General features: G+C 32.7%; 1 protein-coding gene across 3 annotated transcripts in view; it reads right to left on the bottom strand.

The window, feature by feature from the left end:
• Positions 1 to 126: 126 nt before the first annotated feature.
• Positions 127 to 13,242, bottom strand: part of LOC126724836 (25.3 kDa vesicle transport protein) — a 39,262-nt gene continuing 26,146 nt past the window's right edge. The window contains exons 1-6 of one of the 3 annotated variants that reach the window (XM_050429236.1): positions 5,953 to 6,120; positions 4,932 to 5,140; positions 4,221 to 4,381; positions 3,950 to 4,096; positions 2,374 to 2,450; positions 127 to 561 (exon numbers count right to left, since the gene is read on the bottom strand). In XM_050429236.1, coding sequence (XP_050285193.1) covers positions 478 to 561; positions 2,374 to 2,450; positions 3,950 to 4,096; positions 4,221 to 4,381; positions 4,932 to 5,119 — 657 coding nt within the window. In that variant the 5' untranslated portion in view covers positions 5,120 to 5,140; positions 5,953 to 6,120 and the 3' untranslated portion in view covers positions 127 to 477. Of the gene's footprint in view, positions 1,993 to 2,373; positions 2,451 to 3,949; positions 4,097 to 4,220; positions 4,382 to 4,931; positions 5,141 to 5,952; positions 6,121 to 13,242 lie in introns of those variants that run through there. The other 2 variants (XM_050429238.1, XM_050429237.1) reach the window with 2 other exon arrangements.

Here is a 13,242-nt window from a genome sequence, read left to right as displayed (position 1 = left end):
CATGACCTCAATCAATATAGGATTTTACAGAAATTCTAGTTGGTTAAAGAGTACTAACATTGGGTACCTACATATGAAATACAAATCATTCAGCTGGAATTGAAGTCAAAATCAAAGAAACATGAGTTAGAAAGGTTAACATGATCTTACTCTGAGTATTTCCATGTAAGTAATCAAAAGAAAATATTCAAAAGTAGAAGTAACAAACATATATCAAGATTTCTCATATTTTCAAACAATAAATTTGGCTCCTTATCTGGTCTTAAAGGTAACAGGTCTCTCTTCCACAATCTTACAAGCAGATCTATCTCCATAGGTACCTATTGGACTAGTTTCCTTAACCTAAGCCAAAAAAGAACTAGAGTTCGCCTTGAAACACAATTTTAAGTATATATGGGGATTGGCAATGAAACTGGAGTCTAAGACTATTTTGCCACAAGAAGTGCAGAGGAAATGCGCAACCTGTTTTCAGAATGATCACCAGATCTTTGTTTTAACCCAGAAGAGGAGAAAGACCACTCCAAATACAATGGCAACGGGAGCCCACTTCCGAATCAACGCCTAAAATTGAGATGTATAAGCAGATAAGTAATTTTCAAATTACAGATACATGAGAAACAAAATGCAGAAACATAAGAGAAACAATTCAATCTAGAAAAGCAAATGTCATGCATCTTGTCAATATAACACACATAAATACAATAAAGAAATTTTTTGTTATAAAGATAACTGGCAAGCCTACTCAAATGGAAATTACTCGTGCCAAGCTCATAGCACTAGCAATAGCACAAGCCTGTAAATATGAATCTTTACCAGGAAAGGTGTCATGTAGGTCTCATCTCATAAGACTTGCAATTACCTTGTATTTATATTCAATTCTAAATAAGACATCACAACTCAATAAGCTGGAGGCACAAGTCATTTATTTTATGTATAAGTAACATTTTATTAAATATAACACACACAAGCAATATCTATAGGATTCCTCAAAAGAATTACAATCTAAATGACAAATAATCAACAGAATCTACGAAAGAAATGGATTGCACACTGCACAAACCAGTGGCAAGCTGGAGGCACAAATAAGAGCCCAATACCAGGCACTGCCCATATCTAGTGGGAGTTCTAACAATCAGTGTTGGTAAAAAGCGGGGCACACTTGAGTGCATTGGTCTCCTAGAGCCTAGGTGCAAAGCACAAGTGCATGCCTAATTGAGAGTGCTCATTTAAAAAAATAATAATTTAATAAATTCGAAAATAATTATTAATGGGCAATACAACAATCAAGTGATCAAATAATCATATAAATTGAAATAAAACATTTTATATTATTCATATAACATTTATATAAGCCCTCCTTTTGCAATTTTACCACAAATATTGCAAGTCAAGTCAATTTTATTTTTTGGATAAGCTAGATATGAGTACTTCCATGCGATAGCCTTTCATGGATCTCGAATAGCCATAATTCCCTATGACTAATAACCTCATAACTTAATGACTATAAGTCTTAAGTGCTATGTTCAACATCAACTTCTAAAGTAACTAAACAATTACCACAAGTAAATTATATCATACTTTTTTTCCATGAATGAACTAAGAATGGGCATAGCAGATTTGGTAATTGGTATCAAGTAGATATTCAAAGGGCAAAAAATAAAATAAAAAGAAGATGGGTGAGTTACTTTTTGGGGAGAAAAAACCAAGAAAAAAATAAAAATAGAGCCTAAAGTTACACCAAAAATATGCCAAAACAATGGTTTATATCAATAATGAGAAGATCCAACCATAACAACAATTCAGTTTTGGTTTAAATTTTATTGAAAAATATAAAAATTAAAAAAAAAAAAAAAAAAAAAAAAAGAAAGAAAAAAAGGAGCACAAAAAAGCATGCCTAAAGCACACTTCTTTGAATGTGTCACGCCTCAGAGGGGAAAATCATTGGAGCCCTGGCGGTTTGCACTTTGCACTTAAAGCGCGCTTTTACCAGCTCTGCTAACAAATATCCATTGACATTCTCAGCCATGGGTTCTTTACATATATACACACACATGTAAAATATCCATTAAAACTGCTAACATGTATGCATGTATCCCAAGCTGTAGCTAAAAGTTAAAACCAGCACAAAGAGTTGTTAAGAAAGTGATGACGCAAAATTACAAGCTTTGAGGTACCGGAAAGGGAAAAATCACATTAATAAGTTTAAATTTTGGAAAACTGTTTCATGACTCACACAAACATGGCTTCACAAGCATATCTGTGCACCAAACAGATTGCAGTTTCAGTAGTACATTCAAGGATGCTCATAAGGATCAAAGAGTTTAGTTGGATGATTCTCATGTTTATGATGTGCATTAATCTGATCAAACTAACCTGTCGATTTAAGTCTCGTGCCTTATCAGCATATATACGAGATTCTGATGTTAACCGACTTGACATTTCACTGACCTCTGCAAAATTGAAATATGAAAGAGATTATATTACTTGTAATATTCAAGACAAATACTTTAAAAAGGAAAAAAATAAAGGCCCCCATTAGCGTGACTGATAGAGAGAGAAGGGGAAGGGGGGAGGCTTTGGATTTATTACTAGTCTAAGAAATAAAGTTACAAAGTAATTCTTTTGATTTCTTTTTAGCTAAATCTAGATAAACAGAAATATGTGACCTTCACACAAAGAAAGGGGCAGAAAGAGGGGGGGGGGGGGGGTGTGGGGATGTGTCCTACAAGAGAGTTATGAAACTATAATTCTGTGTTAACACCATAGAATTTGATGTCACAAACATAACTTCACATTCAACGAGTGTTTCAATCAAGCGCAAATATGTGACCTCCACACACAGAGCTGTGACCTACAAGAGAGTTATGCAACTATAATTTTGTGTTAACACCATACAATTTGATGTCACAAACATAACTTCACATTCAACAAGTGTTTCAACCAAGCGCAAATATGCCAATAACTGTTTCTTAAGAGACAATAGTAAACACAAAATTTTGATAATAGCTAGCAAACCCACAAAATCCATCTTGCCAGAACTTTAAAGCAAGCCTGGCTTTGTTCTTGACACTCCTCATGCCCGTGTGCAGATTCTGGTACAGCAAAGTGGAGGTACCTTTACGAGTGGATAGGTACCAATTGCGCTAGCATTATATCAACCAGGGTGATTGTATCTATAATAGCTCTTGTTTCAGAGCAGCTGATGTTGGTGATTGAACTAGTCTCCAAGTGGGAGACTTGTTGGGCTTTGTGGAGCTTAATTTTGTTTGATCCGGTTTGATAACCTGACCCAACCCGAATAATGTTGCATGGTTTTTAATGGGAAATTTTCTGAGGCTTAGTCCATGGGGTTTTATTGTAGGGTTGCCATGTTTTTGAGGGAAAATAAAAATTGTAGCCACACTTTGTACTTTTCCCTGATAATAGTGAAATCCCTGCAACTCCGTGGACGTATGCAAATTGTCAAACCACGTAAATATTGTCTTATGCGTGTGATTGTTTTCTTTGGCGTGTGTTTTCTCTATTTTTTTGTTTCTCACAGGTTGGGATTTCGGTTAAATTCCCTACAACTGGTATCAAAGTAGGAGATTCTCAAAAAAAAAAAAAAACTCTTGTTTCAAGACTAAACACAACCACATATCAACAAAGCAACATACATGCATATCCAAGCACACACATACAACTACAAGTATCCTAGGACATTGAATGTTCTTTTTGGGGTGCCCTATGTGTGTGCGCGCACACAAAGCAACGCAGACCTGTGAAATAAACCCACCAAGGTGACCAAAGAGAAATTTCTTATTGAATGCAATAATGCAAGATCTTAAGCATTTCATACATTATTCAAAAATTTTGCAAATAGATTATATTGCATAGCTTCAAACAAACATCAGAACAAAATAACATAATTAAATTTAAGTATTTCTGAAAATAAAAAGGAATATCTTACGGTCCAACTTTTCACCAACGCCAAGAACTTCCTGAACATTGCGAGTCATTATTTGGTGGACTTCATAGAGTTCATCATTCAACTTTGCAATATTCCGCTGGGTACGGGTGTCCTGATACAGTTTCTTGGTTTTCTGTATGAATGTGTCTTTTAAACATAAAAAAATTAAAAAAAAAAGTAGGAAAATTAAACTCATCAAAAGAAACACCAACAAGAATGCTGTAAGAATAGGAAGTACACAAAAGAATCATGAAGAAAAAACTAGACATACCAAATTTTATGAAGGCATAAGGTCTGGCAGCAGTTTCAATTTGAGCCCCATTAACACGCTCAAATTCATTCTTGAGGTCTTCAAGGTATTGAAAGGCAAGTTTCTTAGGATAAGCACGGTCACACATTGTCAAGTAACAAACGCGTCCTTCAATAATATAACTAAGAACTTACGTCAAGGTAACATTAAGATTGTTCCACATTCAGACACAATTATTATTTTAACAGAGCATATAGAAAAGAAGATCAGATGTCCAACTTATGTAAAAAGAAACAAATTGTAACTGAGCCTCTTTTATGCAAAGTAGGGTACTTCAGCATAAAGACATGTTGAAAAAGACAGCATAATTTCTAAACTGAAGCTGCTATCCCCATCAAATCTTGCATCTGTTAAATATGATAGAACAATTTTAACTAGACAACAACGCCAACAAGGAACTCAATATCCCACAATCATCTAAAAGTCTCATAAAATCTCCATAACTTCACATTGTGTTTGAAGCCAACCCCAAATTTAATTGCAATAAATTTTTGGCTAGATTGAATCAAGTTGGATTTCACATTGTGTTTGAATACTCTCTAAACTATAAAGAGATTGCATACTCCAGATTGTACTAGAAATAATACTGTAGTTTCTATCTCTCATAAGTAATACTGGGAAAATACATACACACACACACACACACACACATGAAAAATTTCACAAGGATACTGGAAAATATAAGGGCCAGTTTCAATTGACATCCTTGAAGCCTCATTCTGACCTCTTGATAGGTTTTTAAACAAAGCCTTGACTTGCTGTTTGTAGAATTCAGCATCTTTTAAATCACGGCTGTCATCCAGTCCCTCTGCTAGTGGAAGACCATCAGTTACACGGGCAATCAAAGTTAGCTTCACCATCTTCAGCTTAGACCCTTTCAGCTATACAAAAAATGACTCAAACATGTTAGCCATTATCCCGGACCCAGGAGAATATGAAGACAACAATCCTACACAAATAAGAAACTGATATACACATCAACAAATAACACTGCTTAGTATCATAAACTAAATTCACATAATCTAACAGCTACTATATCTCTCTCATCAATCATCCATGAACACCTACTGCCATTTAAGCTTAACGTGCAGAGTCCATAATCACATCTGTCATGGTAACACCATCTATAGTTCCTCTTAACTCCAATGGATCACAATGAGTTATTAAGCAAGGTCACATCTTGACAACTCACCTCTTCAAATGTTACTCTCAGAATCCAAATGACCAAACTCCCATTAAAATAAAAATAAAAAAAAGACCCATGATTTGGCTCTTACAATATTGACATATTTCATTGTGCTGGGCATTAGAGAGGCATTTGTTAAAAACCACAAAGAACAACAACAAAAACCCATTTTTTATATTCACTAAAAACACATAAGAGATCACCAAAATGACCCAATTCTTCTTCTTCATCACATGCTATGAATTCAATTGTGATAATACAAAATGATAAGCATTCCCCATCTGAATCAAGATCTCCAATGATCTATATCACAAGGCACCAAACCAAGCGATATAAGCCACCAAAATCATATCTTTATTCATTTTTAAAAATACCCATTAAACCAAAATGAACAATTTGTTGAAGAAAAATGCCATTCCCATCTGGAAATTCAGATTAACAAACTAAAATAAATAACAAAGACACAGTTTTCACTGTGTATTTTTTTTATATATGTAATGGACATACCTGGTTTATATCATTTGGACTTTGCTTTTGATGTGAAGGATCTGAGGGACGGTGATGACAATGCTCAGAATCTGACCGAGACAATATGGCTATAATAGAGGGGTTTGGTTTTGGAGGACCAAAAAAACGAGAGAGTGCGTGCTTTAAGGTATTGTACCTTGGAATGCCAATTTGGAAATAACTTTATTATTCTCAAAAGGTACAACTTACACAGCCGTGATATTATATATTGTCCTAGTGTAACCTATCTAATTCTCATCTAACTCTTTTTTTCTTTTTCTTTTTCTTTTTTTTTTCTTTTTTATTAACGTTTTTTTAATGTAATTTATTTATTTACGTTTTTGAATTAACAAGTTGGATGACTGAGTGTAACTTGAAAGAGTAATTTGGAAATACAAACTATTTTGCAAAAAAAACTACAAATTATTAATATGGTGAGTTTTTTTTTTTAAGAAACAAAAAAAAAAATGGTAAGTGATTATTGGTAAATAAAAAAACGATGATAATGGTAGACTTAAACGAAAAACCAATATAACTTGCTCCACTTTCCCTTAAAAGTTACCATGACTTTTGAGTAAAGTTGTGGTGTGCCTTTGTATTAGAACTCATTTCCTTCTTTCTTGTGTGTGTGTGTTTGTTTCTCAAAAAAAAAAAAAAAAAAAACCAGTAAGAAGTTGTCCACAATATCAGTTTGTAAAAATGTTGTAAATTAGTTAATATTTATAGCATTACTCAACTTGTAAGTTTGTAATAGAAAAATAATTAAAAGCAGCTAAATTTTATGATTAGAGGTTAAAAAAAAAAAAAAAAACATATACATAGTTTTGAATATTAAAAACCACAACACACCCTTAGCGTGATAGTCACTCCACAAATATAATTGATTGTGGGGTATAGGGGACAAAATGTGAGGTTCAACTCTCCAGGAGAGAGTTTCACACACACATATACTTAGATTATTCTAAAGTATAATTTCTATCTTGTATATAAAAAAAAAATATATAAAGTATAATTTTTCTTTTGGCCCATTTATAATGGGTTTTCAATTTCTCATCCAGATATTTGGATTTCAAAAAAAACTTTTTTAAGTTTTTAGACTTTTAGTACAATTTTTTATTTTTTATAGGAAAAGTTTTAGCAAAATTAATCACTCATATTGTTGTGGGTTCAAATTACCTCAATTATAAAAGTATTTTATCATCAACTAAGAGATTCGGTGTTGAACTTCATTTATAACAAAAACCAATTGATATCTAATCTAATTTGATTGGAAATCGTTTTTTTTTTTTAATATAAGATAGAATTTCTACTTTAAGCTAATCTAAGAATATATGTGTATGAAACTCCCTCCTAGAGACTTGAACCCCAGCCTTTACCCCCACACCCCACAAGCACTTATACTTGTGGAATGATTATCGTACCAAGGATATGCGATGGTATCAAATTCATTACTTAATAGAATGCAATCCTCAAACAAAACTTATATATATATATATATATATATATGCAATACAAACTTGACGGGTATATAAAGGGCATCCTTTCAAAAAAATTTAAATCAATCACTTTTTATAAATTAAAATAGACGATTCTATTCATAAATAAAAAAATAATTAAAAAAAGACGATGCAATATATTATTTATAGTCCACAATAATATTCACTTTTGAAACTATAATTTCTCTTTATGGTTAATTTTTATAAATATTTCTTGTAATGACTCAATTTGTAGCGATCCCAAATTGGTATTGAGTTCGAACGTAAAAGGCCCAAACAATAAATTTGTAGAGAGTGGGCTAAAAGGCTAGGCCATGGTGAGCGGACCGTCGTTAGTCATGGTATTCATGACGATCGCACAGAGGTGAACTGAGTTTATCCAAGAAGACTTTCTCCTCGGCACAGCTTGGGTGGCTCCGGTTCTTGAACCTCGTCCGAGGAGCTTAATGTTCTTCTTATTCCTTTTTACGCTAGGTTTTTATGGTCCTAGAGCCCCCCTCCTTATGCTCCTCCCTTTCTCTCCTTTTATACTAGCTTTTTTCCTCTCTCGAACGTCCACGTGTAGGTTCAGCTTTATAGGGCTGATACTTGTCTTATCAGCCTATACTCAAAGTGGTTAGGGGGTAGTTGTAAAAGCTGAAAAGCATGGCTCTGTCAGGCGCAGAGTACTTAATTGTAGTAATAGCATCCTTTGTTCTTTGTTGCCACACTGTTCAGGAGTTCTTTCCCCATTAATGCGACCAGGACATTTGTTGGCGCATTCAATACAGAGGTGACATCTTTTCCTTGAACCGCTCCTACACTGTACTCGCCCTTTCTTCTTGGAGCGCTCTAAGGGCTACCGTTGATGGCGTGCCATTCTTTCCTTTTAAGTTTTAGGATGCCAAGGACAGGATCGTCCTCGACTACATCTCTAGGCCATTTGGACTTTCACTGCATGTTCTCGGCAACGTCTCTCCTTGGCACGGGCCTTGGGCCCTAATGTAAAGTGGACCGAGATCACAAACTCTCTGGCCCCACATTTCTAATTTCCAATTTTTATTGATTTTCATTTGTATAAAAAGTTCTACAAATTGGTCTATTTTTGGATGGTGGCTCTTTAAATTAATGAATCCTATTCCTCTAAAAACATTTCTAAAAAAAAAAATTCCTCTAAAAACAATATAAAAAAATTAATGATTCCTCTAAATTTGTTACAAAAATCCCATCCTTTTGTTTGTGTCCAATGCAAAAAAATAAAGTGCACAAGAAAAGTCATATTTTAAAACTACATTATATATATATATATATATATATATAAACTACATTTAAAAAAGGATAAATTATACCTTTACATCCTAATCTTTCACCATGATCACACTTGTTAATCCCATAAATTATCAAAACACACAATTGACACACTAAAATTGTTTCAATGTCCCCCCACTTTCTATTTTTGAATTAACTATGATAGAATTTAATACTGAAAGACCATTTTACTCCTCTCTTCAAGATGGACATCAAAAGGATAAATTAGTCCTTCATTGCTAAATTCCATCATACTCCATAATTAACAACAAAACATTTTGTAGAAGGTAAGTGTAATATATTTTTAAAATTAAGGGGTCGACCATATGTTTCAATAATTCAAATGTTTAGTGTAATCGTAGTCATAGTTCATGGTAGAAAAGTGTAATTTTCCCATCAAAAAAAAAAAAAAAAAAGGAAGTTGGCTTTATTTATGATATTATAAAGGTGTGAAATTTTACTTTTATAGTTGAAGGGTTTCAAAGAAATGTATTAATTATTAAATATATTTTTTTCCTTTTATGACTATTATTTGAAAATTATATTTTTACCAATAAATTTAATGCAAATCTTTTCTTTCTTTCTTTTTTTTGAGAAGGAAATTTAATGAAAATCTTATAAACCTAAATTTTCAAATTTTTATTTGAATTACAATTAAGGGAAGATCAAATATCTCTCTCTCTCTCTCTCTCTCTATATATATATAGAGAGAGAGAGAGATACAAGATTATCATGCATATTATAAGTGTTAAATTTTATTAAATCAAATATTTAGGCATTATTTTAATGTAACCCCTATGCATATGAATTTTCATTTTATTATGTTAACTAATGTGCTTTCTTTTTCCTTGCAAGTTGCAACAAATAGGGTACGGAAGATTTGAACCTAAAATCTTCACATTAGAAGAACTTGGTAATACAATTGGCCATTAAGATTCTTGGCTATATGGGTTGCAAAGTGCTTTTTAGTACGATACTAAAATAACAAGTGCACTTGTTTCAAAAAATAATAATAATAACAAGTACATTTTCTCTTGTGGTTTGTCATCATTTAAATCTATAAAACTTTTAGAGCATCCACACCAGCTTGTGTATAATCATCTAAAATACAAAAAGGGCTCCAATTTACACATTTTACCCCAAAATTCTTCCACATCAGTTCATGTAAAAATGTCTATATATACACGACGTCTTGCAAAATGAACAGTATATATACACGGTTACTGTTCACCGTGTAAACAATTTTTTAACATTATTTTCTCTCCCCTGTCTAACGACTTCTCTTCCCCAACCATTACAACAATCCAGTGCGCCAGAATAACCACCCAACCACCAAACCCAGCGCCACCACCAAACACCGAAATCTAACACAGAGTATTAACCAAACTCAACTGAAAATTAACCCAAAATCAACAGAAAACCCAAAATCAATTGAAAATTAACCCAAACACATCCACAGACAAATCAACATAGAGATACACTTACTCAAAAGTGAAAAAAAAAAAAAAAAAAAAAACACAGAGATACACTTGACTGGAACGATCGGAGCTCGTGGGTATGGGTCTTGCCTGATCGGAGCTGTGGATCGGAGCTAGGGAGATCGGTGCTTGCCTGATCGGAGCTGTGGATCGGAGCTATGGATCGGAGCTAGGGAGATCGGGAGCTGTGGAACGGAGATGTTGATCGGTATAGACCGAGAGGGAGAGTTGATTCAGATTTGGGTAAGAGATGGGTTATGGGTGTAGAGAGCTGTATCAGAGAGAGAGAGAGAGAGAGAGAGATTCATCAGAAAAAATGAGAACCAAAAATGGGTTTCGGTTCTCCCAGAGAGAGAGAGAGAGCTTCATCAGAAAAGAAAAAATGAGAACCGAAAATGGGTTCCCAGAGAGAGAGAGAGAGCTTTATCAGAGAGAGAGAAAGTGAGAACGAAAATGGGTTCCCAGAGAGAGAAAAAGAGAGCTTTATCAGAGAGAGAGAAAGTGAGAACGAAAATGGGTTCCCAAAGAGAGAAAGTGAGAGCTTTATCAGAAAAGAAAGAGAGCTGTATAACAAAATGAGAACGCGCGTATAATAGTGTGATCGGTTGAGGAAATAATAAAAAAATTGAAAAAATTGATTATTTAAATAAAGGGGGTGATAAAATAGATGAACTGATGTGGATATTTTGTAAAAGTGAATGTGTAAAATAGAAAAAGTAGGTTTTGAGTGTAAAAATAGATGTGTAAAATACACGAACTGATGTGGTTGCTCTTAGCATGGGCTTACGAATGACCTATTAGTTTTTGTTGTAGTGATAATTCGATGGTTACAATAAGGAGGGTAGATTTGAATCATAGATGTTTTAGAAATACCAAGAGGTAGCAATGAATTGAATTAAAAGTCTCTAAGCATCTATTAGGTTTTTTTTTTATTTTTTATTTTTTATTTTTTTTTTTAAGAGAGTTTCAGCCTATGGCGTCCACTTCTAATGATAGCTCTTTATCATCAGATCAAGATACTAATCAATTTTTGGTGTAGGCAGGAATTAAACCCCAAATTTTCTTATTCAACCATCAGAGACTTTACCAATTAAGCTAATTGGAACCCATAACTTCTCTTAGGTTAGTTTAATATGATAGAGAAATAAATCAGTGACTCTTTTCATTGTGTTAGCAAGATTATTAGCATGGCTTTTGGCACCTCTTGGATTAGTTTAATATGATGGAGAAATATATCAATGATTTTTTTTTTTTTATTGTGTTAGCAAGATTATTAGGATTAGTCTCATATGTGTAAGGATTTTTGTTTGTTTTATTTTTTTAATAGATTCAACAAATACAACGTAGATGTGGGATTTTGAATTCCAGACGATTCCATTGAAAACGCCAAAAATGTAAGGTATTAGTTGAGTTATAAAAGGTTCTTAACCTCTTGTATGTAGGTTATATATTCACTTATGTAATTTTCGATTGTGTTACATTGAGTAAATTTTATCAAGTCACAATGTGTTATATCGTCATTGATTATGTTAGACCATATGGTAGCATAAACTTTTAGAGAATCTTTACTATCACCTTTCGCATAGAATTCTATAAAGGATAACATTTGTATTTAACAAAAATAATTTGACACAATTCTAAAAAAGTTTTAACCCAATATTTGAGTAAAGAAAAATAAGGAAGAAAAGTTAAAAAAGAAAAAAAGATACATTACTACTTCATGCTCCACTCCATTTAGTTTGCCACTTTTCCTAGTATTTCATTTTGGGTTTTATTAATGTATGCCTTTAGATTACATGTTAGTAAACTATTTTAGGAAATTTTTTATGTGAAATAAAAAAATGACAAATAATGCTAAAAATACAAACTATTTTACAAAATATTTTACAAATTGCTAATATGATGAGTGATTATTAGTAAATGAAAAAGTGATATTAATGGTAGACATAAATGAAAACTAATAAGAGATTAGCTATATCAACATTTTGTAAAAAAAGTTGTTAAATAATTTGTGGTTGTAGCATTACTCAAAAATGACTAACCTTTTTGACAATTTTTTCAATTTTTCATAAAAGGTTTTATAAAATAGATGATTAATGGATGCTCTAAATGTAGGAAATACACATAAAATTCCCAGATATATGAGATGCAAAAAAAAAAATAAATAAATAAAAAATATGCACCAGAGAAAACAATCATACAAGATAAAGATTTACGTGGTTTGGCAATTTGGCTATGTCCACAGACTTGTAAGGATTTTACTATTCATAGGGAAAATACAATATACGGCAGTACAATTTTTTTTTTAGCGAAAACTCTATTTTGATTCCTAAATTTTAGGGCTATAGTTAATTTGGTCCCTACATTTTAGTAGTAGTCAATTTGATTCCTACTATTTTCAACTTGTAGTCGATTTGGTTTTTACCGTTAACTCACTAATGGAAAATGTTTACGTGGCAAACGGTGTGCACAGTTGGCACATGTGATAATGACGTGGAAAATAAAATAATAAAAATATTGTTTAATAAATATTTTTAAATGTCACGTAAGCATTTATTTTGAAAAAAAAAATTAATTTTGCAAATTTTAAAGATGGAAAACAAAATTAGAAATCCTAGATTTTCTTTGATTTTCATGGCAACCGAACACAAAATCACCTTAATTTTTCTATCTTAAATCCTTGAATTCATAAATACATTCCACAACATCTCACCTCTATAAAATTGAGAAACACGCGGAACAGAGATAACCAATAGGAAATTGAAATTTTAGAGCACAAAAAATTCAACAAATTCCCCAAGCAAACTTTCTCAGAAACCAAAAAATAAAAGGAAAAAAAAGCCCAAATGAAGAAGACACTCTCATTTCAGGTTGGTGTCTTTGTGATGAGGATTTGATGGGAACAAATCCAACCAAACCTCTCACTATGGACAATGAAAAGACATTTTTCAAATGACTACATTTGAATAGCCAAAGGGATCTGAGGTTGCCGAGACAAGCAAGCTGATGTTGTGCATTGCTAAAGGATC

Source organism: Quercus robur, chromosome 5 (genome assembly GCF_932294415.1).
Source record: "Quercus robur chromosome 5, dhQueRobu3.1, whole genome shotgun sequence".
Classification (NCBI taxonomy): Eukaryota; Viridiplantae; Streptophyta; class Magnoliopsida; order Fagales; family Fagaceae; genus Quercus; species Quercus robur.
This window is presented reverse-complemented; position numbering and strand designations above follow the sequence as displayed.